This window comes from Erithacus rubecula (assembly GCF_903797595.1).
Source record: "Erithacus rubecula genome assembly, contig: scaffold_96_arrow_ctg1, whole genome shotgun sequence".
Classification (NCBI taxonomy): domain Eukaryota; kingdom Metazoa; phylum Chordata; class Aves; order Passeriformes; family Muscicapidae; genus Erithacus; species Erithacus rubecula.
Genome location: NW_027635362.1, coordinates 626,361 through 651,858, shown reverse-complemented (window position 1 = coordinate 651,858; position 25,498 = coordinate 626,361). Strand labels below are relative to the sequence as shown.

Sequence of the window (25,498 nt, the reverse complement as noted above, 5' to 3'; positions counted from 1 at the left end):
AAACTGACACAGTGAGTTTTTATGAGAGCAGCAAAGCTTTCACACAGCTGTGAACCTAGGGAATATTAATGCTTCTTTGCAAGATCTTGCTGGGTTTATGTGGCCAGGCTTGGTGCAGGGGGGCTGCAGGGGTGGCCTCTGTGAGGGGACCCACCCTGGAGTGACAGGTCCTGGATCTGTGCATCCCTCAACTGCTGCCTGAGACTTCCCAATTCCCTTTCTCCTGCCGGGCTTGCTCACCTTTCCCTCCACACCCACACATTTAAAGGCTGTCTGAATGTACACAACATGTAACCTTTGCTGTGCAATTGCTCAGACCCCCTTCTGCAGGCTGGACCTTCAAAGTGTGGGGTGTGGTTTCTGGGATTATTCACTACTGATCAATTTTACCATCAGACATGATTTTCTTCAAAAATTTAATGTATCTCTAAACTCAGTAAAACTTCATGGTTTAAAATAACTGCCCTTACACAGAAGTGCAAAATGCCTCCCTTATTGTGCCACAACAGCTTTTTCATACACTTCGAATTTGTACTGGATCCCATTCTCTTCCTGGATATCAGCAGGGACACCTGGGTACCTAGGGAGAGAGAAGAAAAAGCAAAAGCCAACAAGCAGGTAAGACTATCATTGTGATTCACGTGTAATTTATCTAATCAACCAGAAAAGCAAGTTGTTTGGAAAAAAAAATGCAAGCACTGTCTTTATAACAGGTATACTGTTTTTAGGAATGTTATTGACTACTACCCATGATTTATATGCACATCTTTTAGACCAAGAAATCATATTCTGACACAAAACAACACCTGTTTTTGGCTTAATAAAGAAATACCCAACATTTTTATTAAAGCCTCCAATATGTTATTCAAAATGTTTGCCAAGGAAGAAGAGATTATGGAACAGTTTTATTTCTCATCTTGCTTTTTCTACATTGGTTTACAGGAAATGCTTAGGACAAAGCTTTTTAAAAGTCTGCAAGAGATTACTAAAGCAGGTGACTGCAACTATAGAATGAGCACCTCTATATTCCAGGTTTTCTAAGCCACTTCTTATTAATAGACACTTTCAAAAATCTTTTCATCTTCTCGTGAAAGAACAAGGATTTCGTATGAGTAATACTGACTTTGAGGGAGAGATACATTTTAAATTTATTTGGTAAGGTTTGGCATCGTCAGGTTTCCACTTCAGTGAGGAAATTACCTGTTATTCTACAAAATCATGTTCTAACACCAATGTTCATTTCAGTACATTGGCCAAAAACAACGTATAGCTAAGAGCAGCCAGGAGAGAGAGGGAGCTTTGGGTCAGATCTCAGTACACTGAAATGAGCACAGAGTAGTTCAGAATATACTGGAGTTGGAGAAGGTGACTCATCCTCCCCACCCACCTCGTCTGTCCCACATCCCTCTTCCCCTGTCCTCTCCCAGAGCTGTGCTAATCCACTCCTGTGCCCCCTGGGGAGAGTTTCACCCCTCAGACTTTTTATTTCTTCCATTGCTGGTCTGTAACCAGCTGAGAGCCAAAACAGGAGCAGCAGCAACAGCAACAGGTCCAATCCTCCCTGGTTCTTGAGGCAGGTGTCTGAATTTTTGCTGCTTCCTTAGTGCCTGCTGGATGTAATCTTGCTGCAGAGGACATAAAAGCACAACTGGAATAGGACAACGATAATGTAGAAGAAACCACAGTGAATGGCAGAAACTGTAAGTTTGTGTACACCTTTTCCTACTACGTGTGTCAGGAAGAAGTAATTTTCTCAGGAGGAAAGAAATAACCTTAGAAATCTATAAAGGTCAGGTCTCCCCAGTCAAATCATTTAATTAATCTTTGGCAATTTATCAAAGACATTTAGAGGCCAAATACTATTTACTAAAAACATACCGAGAGTTACAAAGCTTAGTAAATACCTGAGTAGTTCTAAACCAGGAAACAGTAAGAAAAAGCTACATTTGAAGCAAACTGAAATGGAAAATTCCTTAATGTGAAGATCATACAAAAGTTGAGGAACAGAGCAAGTTCCAAGAAAATCTGTGTAGAGTGTGGTGCCATTCCAGGTCATAAGTCAAGTATGATTCTGGGGAAAAATTCACCTCAAACTCAAACCAACATGGCCTTAACAGAACCCTTAAAACATTCAAATTAGATTATTCTGAAGACAAGCCTGATCCACATTTTGGTACTTACTCTGTTAGAAGCTTGTAGTCTTTACGGTCAATTTCTGGAAAAAATGTGTCACTTTCAAATTCTTTCAAGATTCTTGTCACAAACAATCGATGATGAATTGGCTTCTCCATTGCTGCCTTTAGAAACAACACAAACTCAGTCACAATTTTATGTATCACAGGCTTTTAGCAAAGCTGTGAAAATTACACTCTGAATCTCCTCTTTTAGACTCTGCTGAAGAGCACTTTCTAAAGGGGTAATTTCACCCTGTGTCAGTTCCACCTGGTAAGTGGCAGCAATACCTGTTCTCAGAGTCTGGGGTATCTGACGGAAGTTAAGAACAAAATTTGAATAATCCTATGAGAAGAAATGAACAGCAGGCCCAGTAGCAACAGGCAATTTCTGAATCACACTTCTCTGGGAGACAGGAAGGTTTATGTGGTAAGAGATGCCCATACCTCAAGGTAATTTGCTCTGATGTTTAATATCACTGCTAGGGATTTGTGCTGTATTTTTCGGAATTCCAAATACCAATCTACCCCTTAGTTTAACTTCAAAGTTGGATTTCTGGATTGTGGCAAAATGGTAACATGTGCTGACAGTTTTTACATTTCAAAGCTCCTTGGATGAAAATGTTCTAAAATAATGTTTGCTAGGTGAGTTTTTCACTAAGAAATTCAGGAGTTAGGAATACACATTTTGCCTTGAGATCGTAAAACAGCAGCTCTTCCAGACTTTGTGGGCATTAAAATAACCCATGAAAAGCTACACTAGGGTTGGTTACAATCCATTTTTGAAAAGCTTGTAGCTGTTCCTGCCTTTTGCTTGAACTGGCAATGAGCAATGCTCTTTGTGGAAGGTGACTCACCATGCAGCAGGCTATTAGGTACTACTTCAACAAGCACAGGGACCGAGTAACAACAAATGGAATCCAATAACATTAATTAGCCACTGCTGAGAGGCTAATTTGTAGAAAAGCTGTTCTACTAGAGAACAGTTAAAAATGAAAGGGGTAAGTCACAGCACACAAGCACCGAACAGCACTGAACTGGTGTCCATCCAGTTTGTACACAAATACTAGTATTTTTCTTTATTTAAGGACAGGGAGATAAGAAGAGTCACACTTGCAAAATGACAGAAGAATAACCTGCTTCACAAATAAAAACATGTTGTGTTCTGTAAACAAGAGACACACTTCTGCTTTGTAGTGGAAGAGCAAATCAACTTCTTATCCAACTCAGAGAGAATTCAGCTTTATCAAGAACTGTCTACCACCACAACAGGCCAGGGAAGAGCACAGGGAGGGACTGACCACAGGTATTGCCAAGAAACTTGAATTTAACCCCAGGGAGACCAGATGGTGACCTCTGTTCTAGGGAAATGGTTTCATTAGCTGAATGAACCAACCAGCTGTGTCACTGTCCCCACATTCATAAAGGAAGTGCAAATGCCTCCCCAGTTTGCCAGACCAGCTCTGGAGACCTGTGTGTGTAGGTGGATCATGACCAGCAAACAGCAAAGAGAAAAGAGCTTGGGGAAGGGCAACAAGCTTGGGTTGGTTTCAGGGCACACATTCCTCCTCAGCAGCTGGGAGTGCCCAGTGAGCACACAAAAGGCAAGGACAAACACGGTTCTCCATTTCTGTTCTCTTCAGGGCAACTTTCCCCTGCTTTGGGATTCAATTTCACAGCAAATCAGCCCCTGGGTGCCATCCTGACCTGTGCCCACAGCCCTGCCTGGTCAGCCCCAGCCTAGGCATGACCTGTTATGGACATGACCTGCCCCTGGACCTGTCCCACTGCCCCCAGCCCCACCAGGGCAGACTCCTGCCATTCCAGTCACTGCCCCTGGGGTCAAGCATCCCTTCCCTTGGGAACACCTGGTCCTCCCTGATCTCCCAAGGCAACTTCAGGCAACCTCAGAGAAGTAAATTTTGTATCAAACACAAAACCTTCCACAGATGGAGCTTCCAAGGGAGGCCTGGACTCCGACATTGCCTCAATGAAATACTACTGAGGACATGGCAGGGTGGCAAAGGAGTTTTGTCATAATGCTGTCATTTCCACAAGGAATAAAGTAGCTCCTTGCTGATATTCAAGTCAGTCTTGCCCTGTCCAGCCCACTCCATTGGTTTCACCATTTTTTGGGACTGAAGAGAAATTAGAGGAGGCACTGAGCTGAACTGATGGAATGCTGACATACTCACTCCACACATCAAGAAACCATACCACATATAAGGAACTTGACACCTGGGTCTGTTTGTTTTTGTGTATTTTTATGTGTGTGTTTTTGTTGCTGTTGGCTTTATTTGGCTTTTCTAATATCCTGTTTAATATTTAAGGATGTGATGGGCTTACAGGTCCTACTCCTAGTAAAACCTCAACCTTGTTTTTTACCTGCCTAAACCACACAGCTTAAATGCAGTTAAGAGACTGATATAATTTATACTGAGTGGACTCAGAGTAACCTGGTCTAGTGGAAGGTGTCCCAGACCATATCAGGAGGATTGGAATGATGTCAGCCTTTAAGCCTTTTCCAGCCTAAGCCCTTCTGATTCCCTTGGGGTGTTCAGGGTGCACTATTTCTCAGAGCCAAGGCAAGACCTGAACCTCTCAAGAGACAGCACCTTCACACAGGTGCAGCAGTGTCTTAACTCAGATCAGAAACCTGGTTTTGCAATCACAGAACTATAGAATCATCACTAAGGTTGGAAAAGACTTCTGAGATCATTGAGTTCAACTGTTAATGAGTTTTCCAAGTGCTCCCACTCACCATGCTTGAGTTGTACATGGGAGCAGGTTTGATATCCATGAATAAAATTTCCTGGGGATGAAACTGAGCCAGAAACTGTGCTCCAGTACATCTGGTGAGTTCTAACAGCTAAGAGGGACTCCAGGGCCAGAACCAAGCAGTGAGCCAGCACCACGAGCCCTCCAGCACACTAGAAGCACTCAGATGTCAGCAGACAGCCCCCAAGACATGAAGTGCTCACACAAAATCAGTGTCACACAAAATGAGTGTCTGCCATGATGCATAAGAGCTTCATAACTGCTGCAACCTACACTGCTGGGCTCCTCTTTCCTCATTCAGACAACCACCAGCAACCCCAGCTCCTCCTGCAACTCAGGAGATCCAGAACAGTGCAGAGGGGATCCAGATGGCATTGCACTAAGAGCCAAGCAAATTAACCTGGCAAACCTGTGCTGTCACAAGTCCAAAAGCTTCCCTGGGGGCATTGCTACCGCCCTGTGGCTGCATTAGGAGACAATAAACCCAATGAGGGGATCAGTGAGCAGTCAAAGTCAGGAAGATGATGCCCATGTGAATTTTTCTGAACCCTCACTGAACGATGGAGCTGTTTTCAATCCTTCCTGCTCTCACCTGCCAATACCAACTCTCCACCCAGCTCTTCCCTGCCCCCACTGCTCCCCCCTTCCCTGTTGCAGAGGTCAAGTCACAGTTTCCTGGAGTGTGTGAGCACAGCATCAGTGACCATCATGAGGATTTGGATGGCCACTGCAGCTCACAGACAGCCTGAGGCAGCTGATGCCAACCCTCCCACCCCCTGCAGAACCCAGGGGCAGTGGGAGGAATGGCATAACCAACAGAGGGATGCTCTGTGTCCTTACAAATGTTCAGAGATTTGGCCCTCCCTCTTCTGCAGCCTGAGGAGGAAAAGGATGTGAACAGCAGCAATCCCTGCCTCTATCCCACTGCTGGCAGGCCACCCTGTCCCAAAATGCCATCCTGGAGCTCATGCTGCAGCACCTTGGTTTGCCTCAGTTGGTGAAGGCTGGACAGGGCACTAGTGCCCCTTACAGCTGAGACAGACTGGACACCTTGTCCCAAACGGGCACTCGGGCACCTTGGCACAGCAGGACAGTGCTCAGACACCCTGAGCAGCCCAGGGCACCCACCAGGGTGTGGGACACAACCCAGCAAAGGCCTGGAAGGTCACGGCACACTCCTTGCTCACATCATCTGCACAAACACTCTTTGAAAGGATTGTCCCCAGAGCTTGGTGAGAACAGCCCTGATCAGGATGCACTCCCCAGGCCAAACTGATTAATTGATCAGAGCGTGCCAAGGTTAGGAGCTGTGTAAGAAGGCTCCACAGGACAATAAAACACCGTTTCAAATAACGATGTGGATCCTGAGGGTGTTGTCAGGCAATGCCAAAGCTGCTGCTGCAGCTTCTGACAGATGCCCTCAGTTGTGCACCCACACTTCAGGACATTCTGCATCTGCTTCCTGCCTCCAGAACCCCACTCCAGTCAGACTGAGCTGACTGTGCCAAGGACCACAGAGTGACCTGGGCAGAGCAGCTGCAGTGCTGTCCTGAAATCCCCCTCCTTCCACTCCTCCTGACACCCACAGCAGCCTCTGACAGCTGTCAGAGCAGCCCCAGTAAGTGATACAGGTGCCTGTGGTTCACTCTGCAGTGATCCCAGTGGAAAACCACTGTGCCTTAAGGAGTTAGCAACCCACAGAACAATTACCCTGCACAGACCATGCTCCATGCCCACAGCATGACAGGGTCAGACAGAAAGCCACAACAGAGAAGCTGGGGGCAGATCCCACTGGCAACCTGCAAATCTGCCACCTGCAACTGCTTCCCTTGATCTGAAAGGGCAACAAGAAACTCTCATGTGAACATCCTTTCTGTCTGACAGCAGAAAGTATAAATAGACTTGGTTTCCTGTAAGAGAGTCCTGTAACAGCCTGAATAATCAAAATGGGGTAGGCCTTTCTACAGACAAGCACAGACCTGTATTAATTAACAAAATCAGTTCTCAGCCTTTGAGCCACACAAACCAGTAAGATCAAAATAATGCTTTAAAACCAAATACCTACAACTACTGAATAACATCATTCACTTCAGTTACCAATTGCTGGTTTATTTCCCACACATTTCTACATGGCATAACAGAAATATCAGTGTAAAATCCTTTGTGCATCTTTACTACAGGCACTAAAAATACTACTTACAGTTTTGGTAGACCTGCATGTTCCCCATAAAACCCTTCCAGTTACCATCACAAAGCTAGTTTAAGTGCAGGAATCTGTATAAAACTCTCAGATTTCTCCCTAATGTAATTAAAGTTTCCTTTTAAATGTCTTGACTAGATGCCTGAACAGGAGGAGACAGCTGAAATGTTAGCACCACCAAAAAGTTTAGGTTAGACAGAACCTTAAAGCTCATCATGTAGCATGGGCAGGGACACCTTCCACTCTCCCCAGTGTCCAGCCTGGCTTGGGCACTGCAGGGATCCAGGGCAGCCACAGCTGCTCTGGGCACCCTGTGCCACCCTGCCAGGAGCAATTCCTGCCCTAAATCCCACCCAGCCCTGCCTGTGGCACGGGGAGCCATCCCCTGTGTGCTGCCCCTCCAGCCCTTGTCCCCAGTCCCTCTCCAGCTTTCCTGGAGTCCCTTTAGGCTCTGGAAGGGGCTCTGAGCTCACACAGGAGCCTCCTCTTCTCCACACTGGACATTCCCATCTCTTTCAATGCTTTCTCATGTCCAGGCTAAACAGGTCTCCTATTACTTTTCACATTCCCTAATACTGATCAGCACAAATAACACATAGCAATTTATTATTAATCAAAACTGCAAACTTATAATGCGAGTGTTGGAGAGTAATAGTCTAAAAAAAGGCATTGTTTTCTTCCAAATATCAGCCAGAGGCTGGAAAAATCGTTAAAATAGAAGCCTCCAAGACAGATGCTCTTGGAAGAAGCAGCAGGAGCAGTAACTCTTTACAGCTGAACCTGTGGCTGTGGCAGAGAAGGGGCAAATGCTGCTGCTTGCAGCTGGCTCTGGCTGCTGCTGGGCAGCTCTGTGAGGAGAAGCCCTCTCCAGAAACCCTCTGTACTTTGGCTGAGAGCCAAGAACATTTCTTCTGTAAAATACCATCTGAATGTAGGCTTAATGCATTTGCCCATTGAATACATGTTGGGCTTCACCATGAGGATCAACAATGTCATTTCAAATGCACCTCATCCTCTTATAACCTTAGCAATCTCTAACTGCTTCACTGTTTTTACCATAAAAATGCATTTCCTCAGACACAGAGAAGAGGTTCATGAAAAACACAAAATGTAAAGGCAAGAAGCACCAGAAGAAGGCATTTTCCTGCCCTGCACACAGGGCACAGCATCATCCCTGACTTCCCACCAGGTGCATTATGGCACTGTCATAGCAATCTCAAGTCCAGGGGCTGAACAACAACTGGAGTGTATCTCATCATGCCTGCAATGACTAAAGGACAGCAGCACTGCTTCTTTTACTGCTAAAAGAATTTGCTTTATAATTCTTGACCCAGGGAGTGGGAGCAGTAGGAACACTGATGGATGGGAAAGCAGAGTGAGTTCGACCTTTTGTTGCATGATTATCTCCTGTTACTGCTGACATCATGACCTGTTAGCTCTCTCCAAATCCTATTTTCTATCCCATTTACATGTATAGTGTCATACTCTGGCTAAAAAAGCAGGAGCACTTTTCCCTTTTTTTCTTTTCACATGCTTTGCAGGGTCAGTCAGCAATCTCAGTAAAATAAACATAACAAGGTGGGCTCACTAAATAAACACAACAATTTGGGCTTTGTCTAAAGAACCCAGCAATTTAGTACTTATGAAAAGCTCTCAAAAGCACAACAGTGTGACACTGGCCCGTTGGCAAGAGCAATGTTCAGTTTGTGGACGGGTGTTCTGAACTTGAGAGTTGAGATCCTACTCTCTCAGACCTGTTCTGCTGCAATCACTGCAGTTTGCTGGTAATGTGAAGGGAAAGCACCTCCTAAAGCAGCAGTAATAGGAACTTCACCCTCCTGCCACCACACAAAACGAGTGATTTAGGGGGAGGCTAAATGTACCTTGTACACTGAAGTGCCTCCCACGATCCAAACCATGTCTACTTTACTTTTTAACTCTGGTGAATCCAAAAGAGCTAAAGCATCATCCAGACTTTTGGAAAGATAATGTGCTCCTTCTGGGGTTTCCCTGGAAAAAGCAAAGTTCTATTACTAGAGAAATAAAGGACGATTCATCAGCATCACCAATACAAACTAGACACAAAATGTGCTCTGCTGAATTAACAAATAACTACATGTTTCACCTTAGTTATTTATTTTGAAGTGCCTGTAATTGCCAAATTTTGTTAGAAGTCTCATCTGATGGAAGGATTGTTCAACAGATCACAGCTTAATCATAATTTAGGAGGCATCATAAATTAAAAAACTGGAATTTCACAACCTGTGTTTTGAAGAAGTGTAACTGAGAAATTTACACACCTGTAAATATACAATCTACAAATTAAACAGATAATTAAATACAGATAATCAAGAAATTAAATGTAGATTTTGCCTTGAATTCCAGAATGTTGATATTTTATTCAATGCAACCAGTTGAAAAGTCAGTATTCCCTGTCCACCCACATGTTCACCTGCAAATCCACCAACATCCTCCAAAGCAATAAAGCACTACAAGTGGACATTTGTATTTAAAAATATTTGTGTGACTGTGGGTGATGCATTCAAGAAGAGAGTTCTGAAAAAGGACAATTCATCCACAAACCCTAATGAAAACAAACTCCAAAAAATGGATTAAGGGCCACCAATTTCAGCAGGAACTAGAGAAATACAGTTAAACACATTAGTCAGAAGCACTATTGAAAATTGTCAAATGGTCTGTGAGTAGAGCTAGAAGTAGTACTCATGATGCAAAGTAATGACAATTACCTTGTGAATGAATTTTAAAAAAATTAAAAATTAAGAGTAAAGTAGTTGTAACACTCAGAAGCAACAGCAGAAATGTTTTATAACCAGGTATCAAAAATGTTACATTTGGAACTTATGTATGTTGTAATGCTACAGACACTTTTTGATGCAGGCTTTTATTTGTTTGACAGGGCCCTTATTTACCATACTTACTTGAGCTCCCTGCTGAGCACAATATTAATTCTGTCTTTTAGAGGACGGTTTTTCTCAGGAATGGAGAACCAGGTTTTTTTACCCATTATCAGTGCATTCTGTTTACCTGAGCAGGAGAGAATTGAATTGTTTAGAGACACTGATGGACTTCCCCTGCCCTTCCAAGCCCCTCTCCAGCAGGCAGCAAAAGCACAAGCTCAGCCCCCACCTCTCAAATGAGTCACACACAGATTTAGAAACCCACAATAATTTATAGAAGAACCAGTCATGTTAAATGTAAAGCTGGAGTGCTACAGGTGATCAATCATACTCCAACATTCACACATAAATATAATTTCTGACCAAATCCAGGCATTCATAACCTGATTACCTCTCATATGTAAATCTGCTAAGGAAAGGAATGCTTCTCTCTGTGAGGAAAATCAGTAATCAGAGGAAAAAAACCACATTTTCAACATGGCCACTCTTTCTATGTTGTTTCTAGGCTGAGACACAACAGAGGCAATGGTGGCATCCCTGGTGTGAAGATTTAAGGCAGCATAATCCATTAAAAAGTCTGGTTATGAAGCATTTCACCTGCCTACCATCCAAGACCACAGCTTATCAAAAGATCTGCAGGCAGGATAGAGCAAAATGTCTCTTTGTAATTATATTCTGAACATCTTTTTTCTTGGTAACAGGTTATTTGTGCCAGGTATGATGCAACTTGCAGACATCTAAAAAGGCTTACAACCGTCAGCTGTGTTCTGTCCTTTTTTTGTACACACAAGGTTGCAAAGGGCTGAATCAGGTCTCCAAAACATATGTAAAGTCTTTCACTTACAACTGTTTCAAAATGAGATTAGGCATTCCTTGTGGATTATGGAACAGACATTCAAATCAGAAAATGAGAGTAGGGCACCCGACCAAAATAAGGGAATATATCAAGCTGACCAGAAGTGAGTTTTTACCAAACAAATGAGTTTAACAACATTAAAAAAACCCCAAACAAACCACGAAAAAGTGACCATGCTGACCAACAACTGCAGTGTTTCTGCTCCATCCCATCAGCACGGTTTGAATTTCCTGGTGCGTGGATTTGGCCCAGCACTCAGAAAACTCAGCAAAATTACTGTCACAAGGGTCAGAGGGGTGGATCGAATGGCCAAGGCTGAGCTACAGCAAACAACTGAGATAAGCTAATGCAGGCTGAAAAAACAAACCACCTCTGCTGGTTACGCAGCTGGTGAAAACCTTCCCAGTTTAACTCGGAGTTTCGTGTAAAGACCTGTTAGGTATGCTTTAGATGAAGTTTTCTGTTCTTGTGGTGCAAAGAAGGCCTTGAAAACTAAGAGAACACCTGCATCTCCTCTGAAATATGTGATTAATCTGCTTTCCATATCTAACCCCAGGGAGCACAAAGGCTGGAAAGCCGGTGGGACGGGTGCGGGCAGGGTGCGGTGTGAGGGAAAGGCAGGATCCCCAATTTTGGGTGTCCGGGGCCACGCACCCCTCACGTTACCTTCCACGCGGGGCGTGCTCGTCATTCTCTGGAAGTACTTGTACTCATTCCTGCCGAGGAAGCACGAACTGCGTTACAACGTGTCTTAAGAATAAAATCTCTAGTTTCTAACTTTTCTTCCTATAAGTTTTCTAATTTCAACAAAAAAACCCCACTCGTGATGGGAGCGCTGCTGGAGGCCGGGGAGGGGCGGCTGCATGGGGCTGGGTCGGTGCCATGACCGAAGCAGGACCTTTGTTCCCCACATGTGCTTTCATGAGCGACAACCTGCGGCCACGGCAAGAGAGATATCCCAACTAAAAGCAACCCCACAGCCCCGCTCCCGCCACGCCGCCGCTTTCCCGCCTCTCAGAGCATCCCCTCAAGCACTACAGCTCCCAGCGTGCCCCGCGCCGCGCGGCAGCAGGCTGGCGCGGCGGGGCAGCGCGGGGCAGGCTGGGAGCTGTAGTGCGGTTGGGGGGCGCGGCGCGGTACCTCAGCGGCGGCCAGGGCAGCCGCCCGTCCTTGCCGATGCCCATGTTCTGACTGACGGCCACGATGGAGTTGAGCGAGCGCACCATGGCCGCTCCGCGCCTTGCCGGGGCACTGCCGGGGCCGTGCCGGGGCGGGCCGGGGCGGGCCGAGCGGGCGCATCCGGCGGGAGGCGGCGCCGCGGCGCGGGCCCGGCCATGCCGCGGGGCCGGCGGGGCGGCGCGGCCGGGCGGCAGCCGGTGCTCAGCAGGTTCTTCGGGGCGGCGGCGAGCGGCGGCCAGCGCGGCCCCCCAGACACGGTGCGCGGGGCGGGGCGGGCCCGGGGTCTGTCTGTCCGTCTGTCCCGGTCTGTCCGCGGCCCGGCCCCGGGGCCCGGCGGTGTGGAGCAGGGCTCCGGTACCGGGTGCTCGGGGAGAGCCTGGCAGGAAGGACACGGAGCTGCTGGGGTAGAGAGAGATATAGAGGCGATCTGGGCACAGCCTGCGGGAGCTCAGGCTGTGAAGGTGAGAGGGATCCCCTCAATCCTGCAGACATCTCCAGGGCTGTCAGAGGATGGGCCGGGCTGTGCTCCGTGCTGCCAGAGCAGCGTGAGCAGCAGTGCCATCAGTGCAGCCCAGCAGAGCAGAGCTGGTGTGCATGGAGAGCCCTGAGCAGCTGCCCAGGGAGCGCCGGGGTGTCCCTGTGAGGAGCCAGCCCAGCCCAGCTGCACACGGAACGGGCCACATCATCCCCACACACCCTCACAAATACTCTGCCATTCCGTGAAACAGCATGTGCCTGTTCTGGAGGAGCTGAGCTGGCACAGTGTGCTGAGCTGGGCAAGGCCAGCATGTTGGTCCGTGTCATTGGGGCTTCACTCCAGCGTTGTCCTGTCCTGGTTTTTCAGAATGTGGACTATGTATCACAAGTGAGAATGTTTTCTGAGGTTTGGTCTATATGTACTTTGAAGCCTGATCAGCAAGCAGTGACAGCTGATAAGTGGGACAGGCAACAACTGCATCCCTTAGACAAGAGTGCCTGAATTAGCAGGTTTTAAAGATGCAAATCAGGACGTTGGTGTACATCCATTCCATACATGCAAACTTGTGCAGCCTGGGCTCAGAGCTGGAGGCAATCCCTGGTCACTGAACACAGGAACAGCTGGGGCACAGGGCAGCTTTCTGTAAGGAGTGTAAATCAGGGCAGGTTAACTGGGATAACTGGGATAACTGGGACAGTGGGGTGTGCTGAACACCCTGAGCACCCAGGGTCAGTCTCTCCAGGGTGGCCTTGTGGCACACTGAGGGATGAATCCCAGATTTGGGCAGTTCTGGCAGGCAGTGAGCCCTGCTCCTGTCCCAGGTGCTGGAGCTCAAGGGACTCGAGCTCTGGGTGCTGGTAGGCAGATCCTCCCTGTGCCACCACTGGGAAAAAGTGGCTGTGTCTGAGCAAGTGGATTTCATTCTGACTTTGTATTTTCCAGTCTCCCTGTAGTTATTATTTCCAGCCCCTTCCAGCTATGCTGGGTGTTTTCTACCTCTGATTCAAGTCAGCTATTTTGATTGCCTTTGGTCCAAACACATTTTGAAAGGTGCAGTTTTGAAAGGTTACAGTTTTCTACCCTTGTAGAAAAAACTTTCTAATTAGTGGTATTTAACAGTGGTCTTGAAAACTGCTAGTCATGTAGAGGTTTTGGGTTTGGTTGGTGAGACTGGAGTTCCTGTTTGGTTCTAATGAAATTGAAATTCCATGGTTAAGCCATCTGAGGTTGCAATATGAAATGTGGATGCAAGCTGCTGAAAGCACCTGCAGTTGTGTGCTTCTGTGCAGAGTTTATGTTTTGTTGGGTTTACAAGCTTCATATCTAGTGAAGCTTCTTGCAGAACACCAATGATGAAACAAAAAAAGATGGATTTTCTGTTTACAAAGTGTTCTAACTGCATATTTCAGAACACAGCTAAGGAGCAGGATGCTCCAAGCTTCTCCAACCTGGCCTTGAACAAATCCAGGGATGGGAGGTTGGATTATTTTGCATTAACTTCTTATGAAGTTGCTGGTTGTATTACTGTCTTTCAGAGAACAGCAGGCAGAAAAGGTAACTGAACTTTACTGGTTTGATTTGTATTTCAGGCTTCTACATTTGGCACAAAAAGGAGCACATCTACTGAAAGCAATGAACCCTGTGAAAAGAAGGCCAAGGCACGACAGATTACTCTGGAAGAGATCTGTAACCCACTGAGGACTCATGATAAAAGTGAGTTGACTGTTAGCAAACCTTCAAGCATGGGCAGCCAATAAATAAGTTTTTCATTGTCGGCTGCTCCACTGCCTCAGAAATGCCTGAGCTCCATCTGGCTTTGAACAGAGAATTTAGTAAGTTAATGCTGGTATAAAAACCAGTGAATATAAAGTTCATTAGATTTCAATAGAAAGAATTAGCCTCTCAAGTTTCAAAATAGAAACAGTATTAAATTTGTTGCTGTGTTGCTTTGAAACATCTGTAGGACATCAAGAAGCGATATTTTGTACTTTAATGTACTGAAAGAAAATCTGCTTGATTCCCAGTATTCTTAGCTAAATTTATGTGCACTTGTCAGTCCAAAAAGTAATGATGCATCTCTTCCCACACAGAAGGAAGCACACAAGTGAGGAATATTGGTTTTCCAGGGAAGTTAACCAAGCTGTTTAAGTGCATGATTCTGTCAGGCTGACAGAAATACTACAGTGTGAGAGGGTGCATAGGGAAGAGAGACATGGAGCAAAATGATTGTGTTCTGTGCTTACTGATGTTCTTCTGATAGACAATCTCTTTTAGAAAATAAGTTGGTAACATGTTTTTATTGTGAATTTTCACTGGTAACGTGTTTTTATTGTGAATTTTCACCAAAGAAGAGCCTCAGAAGTGTGAGAAGCCCCGTGTCTGTTTGCAGACTCTGGACAGGCTGAGAGAGTTCTGCAGTGATTCAGACCAGCAGGGTGCCAGAGCCCGGGAGGATGGCCTTCAGGGGAAAGGATCTCTGAGTTTGGAAAAATGTCCCAGTGGGAGGAGCTCAGAGCTGACAAATCCACCTGGGAACGCCAGCCCAAAGGCTTCACAGAAGGTAGGCAGAGCTGTGGCCCTGTGGTGTGTGGAGATGGCCTGTTATGAGTTAAACCAGCAAGCTTTGGCACAAGCTCCCAAGCTGTGCTTGATGTGGGATGGTGCAGCAGGACCCCACAGACCTGTGTTTGTGTGCAGATGTTTCCCTGGAGCTCTCTGTGTGGTGAGCAGGGTGGCTGTCCTGGCTGCACAGTGATACCATTGGACATCACAGGGAACAGGAGCCCTGTCAGTGTCACTGTGCCTGTGAGGGAAGCTCTGACACCCTAAAACACGTGTTCAGAGTGGCACTTTGCTCAGCTTGCTTTCACTTCCACCCATTGCAATGTGGGCTCTCAAACTTCTAATGGGCTTTCTTTGCAAAAATACTGTGTAGGGTTATCACTGAGATGTGGCTTAATCTAATTTCTGGTAGATCTAGTAAAGGTATCACTGTTTTTTCATCTGCAGAAGATACGGTTAGCTCACATGAAAAATTACAATTATGTATAGTGCAAGTCAAGAGACGTGAGTAATAGTATTTTGTTTCCCCTTTACTTATGGGGCTAGTTGGCATTAGTTGTGGGGTTTGGGGTTTAGCCTGCTCAGTTGGATGTGTTCAGGTCTCTTTGATGCAGTTCTACACCTGGCTTTTTGAGGGAAGGAGCTGTATGAGAAGCTGTACAGCTGTTTTTACCCTTCCCTGCCTGAGGCCTGTCCCCTTCTGCTTTGTGTGAATGTGAGGCCCAAATGCTGCAGGGAGCAGCCTGTGGCAGGAGAATTCTGCTGTGGTGAGGGATTGAGGTTATGAAAGCTGATTCCAGGGTTGGCCTGCCTTCCTTGGAAAGGGTCCTTTTAGCTCTCTGTGTCCTCCAGCTGGTGACTTCTGACTCTCTCCAGGTTTTGTGCTTGTTTTTACTCCTTTTGCCCTGTTTCATGCCCTTATTTCACATGCATTGTCACGAAAATTTCCTGTAAAACAAGACAAGGTCATCCTGTTTGGCTGGTACAGACCTTGCACCAAAGGCTGTGGGCTGAGGGTTTTGCAGCACAGACATCTGAGCTCCTGAGGCCACCCAGGCTCTGGGTGCAGTGCAGCTTTATTTGAGCTGGGCTGGATTTTGCAGTTACTGCTAAGTGCTATTTTCCCCCAGTTGTTCTTTGATTGCACTCTTTGTACATGACCCAAAGTACAAGATTTAAGCTATCTCTGTGTGGTTTTTTTGGTTTTTTTTTCTGAATTACCATTGCTGTTTAACAGTCTGTTCACTTTATTTAATCCGAATGGACCTTTGGTAGAAATGGAAGTTGATTGGATTTATTTGCAGGTGCAGAATTTATAGCACAACCTGATCAATTGTGTTTTGGATAGTCATACGCTTTAAAAATTTCTGGAGAGTGTTGTGTTTGTATTTTTTTTTAACCAGTATTATCTGTACTTATCTTGTGATATAAGTGAGGAGGAACTCTGCTGTAAGGGAAGCACTTTTCAGCATTTTTCTCTGCAATTCTGACCCCATCACTGTTGACAATACAGAGCAACACAGAGTGGTAGAGGTGCAGTTGCTTGGCAAGAATAGGCTACATGTCATTGTAACTGATAAACTGCAGACAGAGTGGGCTCAAAGCCTTTCACATTTAAGGCTTTAGAAACTGTAGTAGATTTTCTGTGTTTAAGTTGTTCTGAGAGGTTTGCTGAACTTACAGAGGAGGTGCAGACTGGAGAAGGAGTATGGTTTTGGTGGCTGAGACAGGGAGCTGAGACCCAGACTTTTTTGTTTTCTGATTTACTGTGGATTTTTGGAACATCATTGATCTCTTTGTGCTGGAGTTTCTCACCTGTAAACTGCACCAGTAATTCATCCTTATTTCAATGTATGGCCAGTTAAACTGCCCAGTCTTTGCAGCCTGCTTTGTCTTGGTCTGTGCTGTGCTGTGTGTGTTCTAATTTCTCCTCAGGTGTCTGAGGACTAACTAATTTTGGCTTTCATGACTTTTTGATTCCTTTTCATTGCAAGTATATGTTATTCTATATATCCTGTTTCAGTAGTTGTGCTGCAGTTGGGTCTCTTCAATGCAAGAGCAGTCTTTAGCTCTGCAGTCAGTGCAAACCAAGGAGGGGGCAATTCATTGTTGGATGATTCCTAATTATACTTTTCCATCTTTTATTTTCAGGAGGAGTTACAATGTAATCTTAGTCAGTTTTCTGCATCTCTTAAGTCCCACGAAAATTCTCAGAATTCTTCAGATACAAATCTTAATAAAAGAACCAGAAGCATTTACACTCCACTAGAACTCCAGTTCATAGAAATGAAGAAAAAGTACAAAGATGCTATTTTGTGTGTGGAATGTGGATACAAATACAGGTTCTTTGGACAAGATGCAGAGGTAATTTTTCTCAAGATTATGGAAAAACACTTGCGTTATGCTGGTGTCATTCTAGGTCTGTGGCCAGTTCTGGAAGGGAGACTTCTTTTGGGGTGTAAATTTTAAGGGCCCCTTTGTTTTGTTTTGTTGCTTGAAATCGGGATGAAAAATCTCTGCATGCTGAAATTCAAGACCAGCCATTATACACACATTTTTTGCCAAATTGGTGTTTATTATTTTGTAATCATGTGGTAGTGCTTGCTGTCTTGTCTATTGAGAGTTTAAGGTGAGTTCTTAGAATAACTTTTTGTCAGAGTTAAAGCTAAAAAAGTTTTGGAGGTGAATTGGGTTAATGGCTGAGAAATCTGCTATATTATATATCTAATATATAACTGTAATGTGAGACATTAGGAATCCTTTAGATTGAAAGCCAGTGGAGCAAGTGGTGTTTAAAAAGATGAATATATCAGGTACAGCCTGGGTGCAGAGAGCATCCTGAATGCAAGCCTGCATGTGGCACCTGCACATGGCAGATCTATAGGAACTGAAAAGGACTATGTAACAAACATAATTATAAAGGGATGGTTCATAAATGTTTCCTGATGCTTTTTCTTATGATCTGTCCCGAAGCCGTTGCTACCAACCTTTGTTTGGTGTTATTCCCATGTTTGAGACCAGTGAGAAATGTTGCCTGGTTACTGGGAATTCATTTTCCCCATTATATTTGTGCTGTGTAATTTGGCTGCTCATTTGCTGGTGTACACTTGAGTCCAGAAATAGAAATGTGCTGTTCAGATGGACGGGTCAGCCTTTGCCTGCAGGTCCTGCCCAACACCACATTCTCTGGTCAGTGAGCACCTTTTTTTGCTGAGGGGCAAAGAGACAGTACAAATCACACATGATAATGTCACATTTCAGTAAGTGTTGCTGCTCTTTGGTTTCCAGCGCTGTTCAATATTGATTTTTCAGTGTTTTAGTTGATTGGGCAGGTTAATCCCATCTTTCTGGCCACAAACTAAACACTCATTCCTGCTGCGTTTCCAGTGCCGTGAAAGCCATCTGACCTTTTGCTGAGCTGTGTTTCAGACCCTGTGTGTGTGCAGTGTGGGTGGTTTACCTCACAGTGCTAAAGATCAAGGTGCAACCTTAAAACCTGACACCTGCAGCCTGTGATAGTGAATCCCCTGTTTATGGCACTGCTGGGACAGGAAGGTGCAGGGGCCCCTCCAGGCTTTTCTCCTGGAATGTTTTCCCTCCGCCACCGAGCTTTTAATTGCAGCTGTGCATCACTGTTGTCATAGAGATAAGCCCCTTACCTTCTTAAATTACTTTGTGACCCGTTGGCTGGCCCTTGTTGCAGATTGCAGCCAAAGAGCTGAACATTTACTGTCACCTGGATCACAACTTCATGACTGCCAGCATCCCCAGCCACCGGCTGTTCGTCCATGTGCGCCGCCTCGTCGCCAAGGGACACAAGGTTACCCCTGACTCCTGCTAATTGAGTACACACCGAGAGAACTTGCACTGCTTGTACCACTGCCTGAGAAGTGGCAGCTCGTTATCACTGGTTCAGGCAGTAGAAATGGCCAGCTTCCCTTTGTTTCTGTTTCTCTGTGCTGGGGGTGTCATGAACCATTAGCCGATTCAGAGAAGTATCTTCGTTTTTTCAGGAACAGTTCCAGAACAATTATTTTTGTCAGTGTTTCTGTATCCAGTTTTTAATAAGCATTTAATAAGGAGCAATGTAAATATCCTCTCCCTGTTTTATTATTCATCACATCCTTGTTTTTCTCATCCCAGCCCCTTTATTTTTCCTCTGTTCTTTCTGTTCTGAATCCCTGTAATTCTGTGGATTTCTGGTGATAACCTCTTTTTCTGCTTCGTTTTCTAAGAAAAGGACTTGTTGATTCTAAACTGGATGCAAACAACCATTCTCTAATAAGCAGTGATGTCCAGCTAAATTGTTTCAAAATAGCATGAGAGGCACAGGTACAGAAGCTGAGAGGGCAGTCAGGAGTAGGAAAAGGGTCAGGAAGAGTAGTGCCTTATAATGTCATTAGTGGGATTGATGTGAGAGCCCTTTCTGTTGATATATTCCAGTTTGAGTTATGCATTTGTTGTTTAAAAGATTACCAGGATATGTAGAATAATAAAAATAATAATTTATTACCAGAGGTCTAACTTTTTTTCTCGTTTATCTGCCTGTAGGTTGGAGTGATAAAACAAATGGAAACTGCAGCACTGAAAGCTGCTGGAGAAAATAAAAGCTCTCTGTTCAGCCGTAAGCTGACTGCCCTCTACACTAAGTCTACACTTATTGGAGAAGATATCCTTTTCAAATAAACTTGGTTTCAGACTAACCTTTGGGAAGCCTTGATTCTAGTGTTAGCAGCAGGATGGAACATGAGCAGCTCTGGGCTGGCACAAGAGTGGCAGCAGGAAAGAAAGTTCCTTTCATTTTATTGTTGTGGTAAAACTCTTTGCTGTCTTGACAAACAATTTAATCTCCTCAGGGCTGTAGGTTTGTTGTGTTTACTGTAGTTGCTTTCTGAAGTCATGGAGTGGGCTTACCAAATCTGCAGTGTCCTCCAGGTCTTGCCTAGAGGATGTTAAAATAAGAGAGAAACATCTTTTAACCAATGAATTTAATTTCTTTTCTTCCATTTTTTGTTTTCCTGTATCCTGTCTTATCTACCTATTGTTTTTAATTTAATTTCTCAAACAAATTTACTAGATAACAGGTGCTAAAAATATTGTTGAATTAATGTTTGAGAGTACAAGGCATAGGCCTGGAAAGACCTGTGAATAGTCCACCCCAATCTGTGTGCTGTTTTTTTTTAACATTTGTTACATGTGAACCCTTTGTTGAAGCTGGATGATTCCCTAGATGTTGAAGAGGTAACAGCAGATGTCCCTGATAACTACCTCCTCTGCATCTCTGAGAATGGAGACACCCGCAAAGACAGGAAGAAAGGTGACATTGTTACAGGCATTATGGTAAGTTACTTTCTCAGGAGTCAGTATTTTAGGGTCTGTCTGGGGTGGTTTTGTTATATGTTCTGTTTTTTTTTTTTCTGGGGAGGTGGGTGGCTACCTTGTTACAATTCAGACTGTTCGGTCTTTCAGATTTTATTTTGTGGGGGAGTGGGAACTGATTTTTTGTTTTCCCCTAAAAAGAGGCATTTCAGGTAAGACATCTATGTGTGAACTCTGGTGGCTTTATGTTTGAAAACTGCAGAAAAGGTATGGAGTTGGTAGTTGAACATTTATCAAAGTGATTTTGAAGCTGTTTCACTTGAAAACATATTAATATTTTAACCAAATACAATAGGGAAATCATGCTTTGCAATTGTCAACATTTAAACATTTTTAGGGCCAGTATTTTAAAGCTTGTGAGCACTTTTTTCCTCTACAAAATACCATTATTTAGAGGAAGAGACTTGGGATTTCTTGCCACTTACACTTCATATTTGTATTGTCTTTTATGGTGAAGATTAAACCTAGTCCTGTTGAACCAGCAAAACACAGTGATAACTGAAGCCCAGTCAGCTGGTAATGAATTAATTTAAAAGTATCTTGATTGTGTCTCTGTTTGAATGTCATGCTGCTGCTGGGAGAGAACAACAAAATTCCAGTTCGAATTACGTGTGCATTTCATAGACTTCAGTTAATAGATTTGTCTACTATTAAAAATTGTACAGTGGTGGACTGGTAACAACAGGAGCACATTTACATTTGTAAGGTATTGTTGCCACTTACCAAGACAAAGTTGGTTAGTGTTTTGAAGTTATTGTATCATGGGTTTGAAAAAAAGCACATTCAGGTTTTTTGATGTGCCGCTTCCACTGTGTGTGGGGGTGCTGTATAATTCCACACCACAGATTTTCTTTCTGGTTACCAGTTTGAGCCTCTGCAGCAGTCCCTGAAAACGTGACTGCTCAGTGGATTTATGTGTATATATTTTTTCTTGGCAGGCCATCCAGCCAACCACAGGAGAAGTGATTTTTGACAGTTTTCGGGACGGCGCTTCCCGCTCGGAGCTGGAGAGTCGCGTTCTGCGCCTGCAGCCAGTTGAAATAATCCTTCCATCGAGGCTGTCAGATCAATCTGAAAAGCTCATCCACAGCATAACCTCCATGAGGTGAGTTCTCTGGGGGTGTGGTGTTTGGGGTTCTCTTTCCCAGAGCCTCTGGTGGAGCTGAGATCCAGAAGCAGGTATGGATGTGTCATTCTGTGCTGGCCCTTTCCAGAGTGGCTGCGGTTTCCTGCTGGCTTCAGAACTCCCCAGATCCCACTGAGTTCTGGGCTCTTGCTGCTGAGTTGTACTCATACTGAAGTTCATTGCTTCTGTCTCTGGCCTGTGAAAGGTTTGTGCACTTAACATGGTCATTATCATGGTCCTGCCACCACACTCCTGATCACAGGGTCTGCTGGAATAATTTCTAGGCTCCTACATTTACCTTTCAGATCTAAAAGATGTGTTATGTGGCTTTCTTTCCCTGTTTGTCATAATTTTGAGGTCTCTGAAAAACAACAGAATCCTTTTCTATTAATGTAGATAGGTGTAGAAAACATTTGCTATGGTATTTCATCCTCTTTGTCCTGTTACACCATCTTGGGTACAGAACTGGAGGTATTGTGTCTGATCACCTCTTTGCTTTGAATTCTCTTGGCATATCTCAAGAGGAAATCTGTTACCTGTTCTCTGTATAGTTTTCCTGTGTAGTAAAGCCAGAGTAGGATGTAATTTTTAGGGTGATAGATGAAGGATGAGGCTGTCTTCTGAAGAGAGGTGATGAAACCTTGCAGATGCAATTTTTTGGAGAAAATTTCAGTTTTTCACTTTTTTCTTTTTTAACCACACAGTTTTGTGCTGTAGAGAGCTAGTTTAAAGCTTGACATTTCAATTTTGAATGAAATAGTCATTCTGGAATGAATTTGGGAGAGTGGTTGTGATTATTTTTTTCCTTTTTCTTTGTTTTTTTTGGTTGTGCACAGTTGAGAATGTTAATGAGTGACTTCTCATTTTTATGAAGACAAAAAATGCTGCCCATTATCTGATTTTGTGAACAGGGATTAGTTTGTAGTTTTTTTCACCTTTCTGGTAATTTGCTGAGCAGCTTTCCAGGCCAAATGCCCTTAATTACATGAGAGTAACAAAAGTAGAACACATTATTGCAATGCACCTCAGTATTTTTTTTAAAAAACAATTCTTTATGGATTTTTTTTCTTCTCGTACCAAAGATTAAACCACTAGAGGGCCCTGAAGTATTTCATAGTAATTTAAGTGATTTCAATATGTTGCTTTCTCGTGCTTTTAATTAGGTTTGTTTTTGTATGTTTTCTGTTGTACAGTGGTGAGTTCATTGTAATGCATATTGAGATGCCTGTAGTATTCAAGTTCAGTTATTGGCTCAGTACCTGGTGATCTCATCCTTTACCAGCTCTTTTCTAAAACCTCTTGTTGAGAATCTTCCATGGGCTGTAAAAAGTTTCATTTCCGTAATTTTTTGAAGACCTTTCTAACCAAAACAATGGGAACTAGATCTTGTGGTTCAAGAAGGCTCTTCATCTCTTTGTGTGTCAGGGATGCAGCAGGAAAACACTGAAATGAATAAAACAGGGTAAATATGGGAGAGAAAAATAGTCTCAGGAGATTAGAGCTTGGAGAGGTTGAGAGAAGGGAGAAGAGAAGAGAAGAGAAGAGAGAAGAGAAGAGAAGAGAAGAGAAGAGAAGAGAAGAGAAGAGAAGAGAAGAGAAGAGAAGAGAAGAGAAGAGAAGAGAAGAGAAGAGAAGAGAAGAGAAGAGAAGAGAAGAGAAGAGAAGAGAAGAGAAGAGAAGAAAAGAGAAGAGAGAAGAGAGAAGAGAGAAGAGAAGAGGAGAGAAGAGGAGAAGAAAAGGAAAAGGAAAAGGAAAAGGAGAGAATTTCTGCTCTTTCTGTATAGTGTAAGAATTGCAGCAGGGCTGATTTGGTGCTGGATTTTGTACTAGAACTTGGCACAGAGTGAGCAAGGTGCTGTGGCCAGCACAAAAACTGGTCTTATGGTTACCAAAAGAATGTAATAAAGTGTTGAGCTAAGGTAAAGCACTGCAGCTTTATGAGAGCAACCCTGAGTTGGTTCAGTGCCCCATTACACTGACAAGAGTTGAAAGTCTCTGTGCTTGCCTTCCATTTCTGTGAGGGTTTTTTTTTTTCTTTGCTATTCTAGGGTGGATTTAATGACTAGAAAATACTATTCAAGCACACTGAGCTGGGGGCCAGTGGAGAGCCTTCCCTCAAAAGCAATGCTTACATTAAAAGTAGGTTACAAAAACTGTTTCAGGACAAACTGTTCTGGTGGGTACTGTTCCCAAACTGTTAATAACATCTGTTTGCAAGTGCTGACCCGCCTGGAGCAAAATCTTTTCATGGTTTAAATTTCCTTCTTTCTAGAAAACAGAGAAAAAGGCTTGCCTTCAGAAAATACCTGTATTTTTTTCTGAAGAACACAGTGTTTTGTACTCCTAGTTCTTTCTAGTCCAGGGTCAGCACCCACCCTCCTTAACATGTCTGCTTTAAAACCCAGCCTGTTTTGGTCTCCTGACATTGTCTTTGAGGCTCCTTTGGGGTGTTTTTGCCCCTCTGATGTTGCCCCCACTAGTTTCATTTAAAAATTCGGTGCATCTTTGTAGTGCTCTGTTGTTCCTCTTTTTCCCATTTCCCCTTTTTTTTGCCATGTTTCATTCTGTAGTATCTTGGACACCCTGTGGAAACCCACTGATCACAAAGTAACGTTTAACCCAGAGCATTTCACCCAGGTCTGCCCTGTTTGGTTTGGGCTGCAGGTAGTCTGCAGCTTGTTGCCCTGTGATGACTCCAAGGTCCTGAATATGGGGTTCAGGTTTCTGCTCTCTCCTGAGTCCTGCAGTAGTCTTTGGCTTGGAGTTGGTTCCCTGGAATTCCCTTCTCTTTCAGACCCATTGAGAATTAAACACATCCTCCCTCTCCAGGCATGATGGAACCCCTCAAACAGCTGATGCTCCCTCATTATGTTCAACACAAGCCTTTTTAATTTGTGTTTCAAGACCTCTGCAAATATAATGTCAAGCTCTTTCTGCTAAGTGCAGTGCTAATAGCCCTCTGGTTTAGCAGTGGCCTCTGCTTTTAACTGTGTTGGGTGAGGTCTCTGCAGGTTTGTTCCTCTCCAGTTTCTGTCATGGCCTCTTAGAGTGAGCTGTAGTGGATTTATTGCATTTGGTCAATGGTGCTGTTCAGTGCTAATTGCTCTCATGGACAGAGTTAGGGATTTATGTCATCAGTCAAGTAGAAGCTCAGCTGGAATGAACTCTGACTTGTAACTGTGTACAAAATGCTTTTAATTTTGTGGGTCTTTATTTGTGACAGCTGATTGCTCAGATCAGAGGATGCATTCATGTAGTTGATGTTGAGGAATTTCTTTTTTCTGTGAAGAGCATGTGCATTTATTTACATAGCTCAGCTCCTGAGGTTTGTAGGTGGGTTGTAGTGGCAAAAACAGTGCCCCAAAGGGTTACAGTGAGAGTAAGCAGCATTGCACATTAAGTGATGGAACAGAGGAGTGCAGAGTGTCTAAAGGGCTGGTGATCATAAAAAGCAGTGGTTTCAAGGTTTGTGTAGCTAGTGATATTCCCACGGATTTTTAAGTGAAAGGCAAGCTGTGACAAACATCTTGAGAATGTTTTGTGTCAGTGGAAGCCACAAGCAGTTAAATTTACAGCAGGGAAGAAAAAAGGCAACTGAAGTACAAAACCAGCACGTGAGCTGTTTTCTGTAAGTACAAGCCCCAAATGCATCAGTGAGTAGATCTTTACTGACCAGAGAGGTGTCTTGCTGAGAATCCACTCTGCAGCCAGCTGCCTGAAGTGGCCATGTCAGAGCTCTCTCCTTTGGAATGCACAGGGGAGAAATCCCACCACAGGATTATCACCCCAGGCAGTAACCTGGAAGAGTTGCTGGATGGTGTTTTTGCAGTTTAATCCTGTGTCAGTCAGAG

The 25,498-nt window shown here is 44.2% G+C and overlaps 2 protein-coding genes across 2 annotated transcripts in view; one reads left to right on the top strand and one right to left on the bottom strand.

The window, feature by feature from the left end:
* Positions 1 to 399: 399 nt before the first annotated feature.
* Positions 400 to 12,199, bottom strand: DHFR (dihydrofolate reductase). Its single transcript, XM_079333344.1, has 6 exons — positions 12,064 to 12,199; positions 11,590 to 11,639; positions 10,089 to 10,194; positions 9,033 to 9,159; positions 2,182 to 2,297; positions 400 to 580 (listed from the first exon to the last, which is right to left on the bottom strand). Exons 1-6 carry the CDS (start codon positions 12,147 to 12,149, stop codon positions 493 to 495), a joined length of 573 nt encoding a protein of 190 aa, XP_079189470.1. The 5' UTR covers positions 12,150 to 12,199; the 3' UTR covers positions 400 to 492.
* A 32-nt stretch (positions 12,200 to 12,231) lies between these two features.
* The window catches only part of MSH3 (mutS homolog 3), a 95,116-nt gene continuing 81,849 nt past the window's right edge, over positions 12,232 to 25,498 (top strand). The window contains exons 1-8 of the mRNA XM_079333333.1: positions 12,232 to 12,359; positions 14,170 to 14,293; positions 14,929 to 15,140; positions 17,294 to 17,506; positions 18,846 to 18,962; positions 19,694 to 19,813; positions 20,339 to 20,482; positions 21,460 to 21,626. Of these exons, the coding sequence (XP_079189459.1) occupies positions 12,258 to 12,359; positions 14,170 to 14,293; positions 14,929 to 15,140; positions 17,294 to 17,506; positions 18,846 to 18,962; positions 19,694 to 19,813; positions 20,339 to 20,482; positions 21,460 to 21,626 (1,199 nt within the window). The 5' untranslated portion in view covers positions 12,232 to 12,257. The remainder of the gene's footprint in view (positions 12,360 to 14,169; positions 14,294 to 14,928; positions 15,141 to 17,293; positions 17,507 to 18,845; positions 18,963 to 19,693; positions 19,814 to 20,338; positions 20,483 to 21,459; positions 21,627 to 25,498) is intronic.